The sequence below is a fragment of the Austrofundulus limnaeus genome, unplaced genomic scaffold, assembly GCF_001266775.1.
Source record: "Austrofundulus limnaeus strain Quisiro unplaced genomic scaffold, Austrofundulus_limnaeus-1.0 Scaffold348, whole genome shotgun sequence".
Taxonomy (NCBI): domain Eukaryota; kingdom Metazoa; phylum Chordata; class Actinopteri; order Cyprinodontiformes; family Rivulidae; genus Austrofundulus; species Austrofundulus limnaeus.
In genome coordinates this window covers 405647-408519 of record NW_013952750.1, presented here as the reverse complement: position 1 = coordinate 408519, position 2873 = coordinate 405647, and the positions used below count along the sequence as shown (strand labels likewise).

General features: G+C 40.7%; 1 protein-coding gene across 3 annotated transcripts in view; it reads left to right on the top strand.

Moving 5' to 3' along the window:
- The window catches only part of lars2 (leucyl-tRNA synthetase 2, mitochondrial), a gene marked incomplete at its 5' end in the record, with an annotated part of 62576 nt that overhangs the window by 19083 nt on the left and 40620 nt on the right, over nucleotides 1–2873 (top strand). For all 3 annotated transcript variants that reach the window (XM_014022911.1, XM_014022912.1, XM_014022910.1), the window contains 1 exon segment: nucleotides 921–1052. In XM_014022911.1, the coding sequence (XP_013878365.1) occupies nucleotides 921–1052 (132 nt within the window).

Genomic DNA, 2873 nt, shown 5'->3' with positions numbered 1-2873 from the left:
AGTATTTGCAACTGAACCTTTAAATAAGATATGAACTTACCAACTATTTTGGTCGCCGTCAATCTACTCTGGTTCTGGGTCAGACTCTGGTTCTGGGTCAGACTCTGGCTCCAACATGTAAGGCTTTATGGACAAGTCTTCCATTTTTGACATCTTTTAATTTGTAAATAAAAAGTTCCTGTGCAGCTAAATAGTCATAAACTCCTCTATCAAACGAGCATGGACCACTCTAAAAGCCGGAGAGGGGCGGGCTGTAAAGATTTAAAGAGACAGCCTCAAAACGAGTTGATCTGAGACACACCTCAGAACAGGGGTGAAAGAGGGGCTTGTGGAGTTACAATAAGGAGGAGTTCAGACCAAAGCATTGCAGTTCCACTTTATACAAACTAAATKATTTAAATGTGAAAAASAAGGATTTAAAGACATGACACGTCTCCTTTAAGTCAGGTTGTTTCCTGTTATCCCCTCATCCATGATGACTGCTGGAGTCGATGTACATGTAGCTCAGATCCGGAGCTCCTGCTGATTAGAATTCCTAATGGTCCGACCGTGTGGCTGTCTGGGACACGCTGACAGTGATTAAGTGCGTTTACAACAGGACGTTGGCTCTTAATTAATTTACTGAAAAATTCATGAATCAGGTTTCCTGTAATAACGTCTCACTGGGTGAAACTGGTACTGACTGTGCTGCCATGGTGACAGTGTTGTGATTGTAAACCATCCATTATGTCTGCGTCTGCCACCGTTTAGATTCTGACACTGTAATCACCTGCTGTTAGAGGCTCATACATTAATGAAGCAGCAGCTAGTCTTCCATAAAAGACATCTTGAATAAAAACAACTTTAGATTTATCKCTCGTCGCCCAGAATTCAAATCTTTTCCTACTTCTCTTAAAGTCGCCTGCTTTTCTTTATCCCAGGATTCCAACAGGAAGAAGTTTTATGTCCTCTCCATGTTCCCGTAYCCGTCGGGGCGACTGCACATGGGTCACGTGCGAGTTTACACCATCAGCGACGTCATCGGTCACTTCCAGAGAATGAGAGGCTGTAAGGTACGTCAGCCATAAACTTCCAAGATTACGTTTGTTTTGGGTTTTTTAAACCGAGAGGACATTCTGAGCTGATTTTCATCTGGAGCTCAGTCAGTGCAGCTGTTCAATATGTAGAAAACATAGCTATTTTTTATTTTTATTTTGTAGTGCACACAGCTTTTCTCCATCTTGTGACTTAATTTCTTCATATCAGCTTTTCCATTGTCAAACATCAGCCTGATAGCTCGCACACACACAGATTTGTGTGCCTCCTTTGAAGCTGACTGACTCCTCCACTGAATAACTCACTCAGTTTGATTAAGACGACTCGGGTTTCGGCTTCAGTCATTAGATTTGTGTTGTGCCTTTTTTATTATCTGCAAGTTTTATGCCTTTAAAGCTTATCTTTTTCGCACTATTGGTTTCTTTTTTTTCTATTTGAGCTGTTTTTCATTTGAGTTCTGATTTACAGATTAAAAGTTTTCTTTTTCTCCTAAGATTTTTCATCCGTACAAAGTATTTTGTGTCACATTTTTATTTCTTATTGACTCTTTTTATGTTCTGTGTATTTGATTTGAACATTGGGAGTCAATCTTTAATAAAAACCCATATTCTTCACCCTCTGTTTTCCTTTGTGTTGTTTTGTTGTCTGCTTTTGAAAAGGGAAGATGTCAGACTGGAACAAGTCAAACCTGCTGGTGTGATTTATAAAACACCTGTAGGTTCTCTTGTTTTTGCTTAAAAGCTGGTGTAAATTGGGTAAAATCCATACTCCTTGATCTCAAGCTGTCTGGTGTCTGAGTGACCCGACTCTCTGCTCCAGATGAAAGTGTTTCAATCTATAAGGCTCGGTTTGAGTCCGCTGAAAGTCTGTTGTTAATGAAGCGGTGACCAGCGACAGTCAGGTTGGTCCTGCAGCAACTCACACACCTTCTGCTCCCTTTCTTTGTTTACTTCCCCTTCTTCCCAACAAACCATCCATCTCTGTCTCCCTCCTCTCCCCATCCTCYGGGTTTTGTTCTCCTGGTGGATTTATTATTTTTGTTTTGCATCAGCTGTATTTTTCTTTTCTTGTCCACCTGCAGAGAMAGTCACTGCTTCTCCTGTCTGGGTTCTCCCCGAACACGAACTCGTTTCACACGGCTGCTAACGGCTTCAAACACAGGAGGGTACTTCCTGTCAGCGTCTGTCTGAAAGCTGTTCTGCTGGATGAGCGCAGTCTACTCTTCTCACTTGTTAATTGAGAGTTCTGCTTCATGGTTTTAATTCTAGGGCTGTGAATTGGTAGGATGAATTCTAAATTAAATGCTGCTGGTTTGGAAATGTCTTTACTAGAGATCGACCGTGAAGGCTGATACCGAGACCGATTTTTTTTATATCAGTCTAACCGATACGCCGATACATGCAGCCAATTTTTTTTGGCCGATTCTTGAAGCCTTTACTGCCTTTTCTTTCTCCACTAACATGATAAAAATAAGAATGATAACAAATGTTACACAGGTCTCAATTTAAAACAAAACAAACAAACAAAAACATTTATTAACTAAGCCTTGTCTGGTGAAGGCTGAGTGAAGTGCTGCCACACAGGATTTCTACTTTCAGCCCTTTCTTAAAGGCACAGTGTGTAGGATTTTGTCAGTTCTTTTAGCTGAAATTGAGATAATCACTAATGACAATAATAAAAGAAAACATTAATCATTGCAGACAAAGACCTTGTTTTATTATTTTTACCTTATAAAAAGCTGTTTATATCTCCATGTTTGCGGGTCACCACACAGGCAGCCGCCATCTTGCACCACCATCTTGTCTATGAAGGCTCATGAAGGACAAACTGTGGTGACG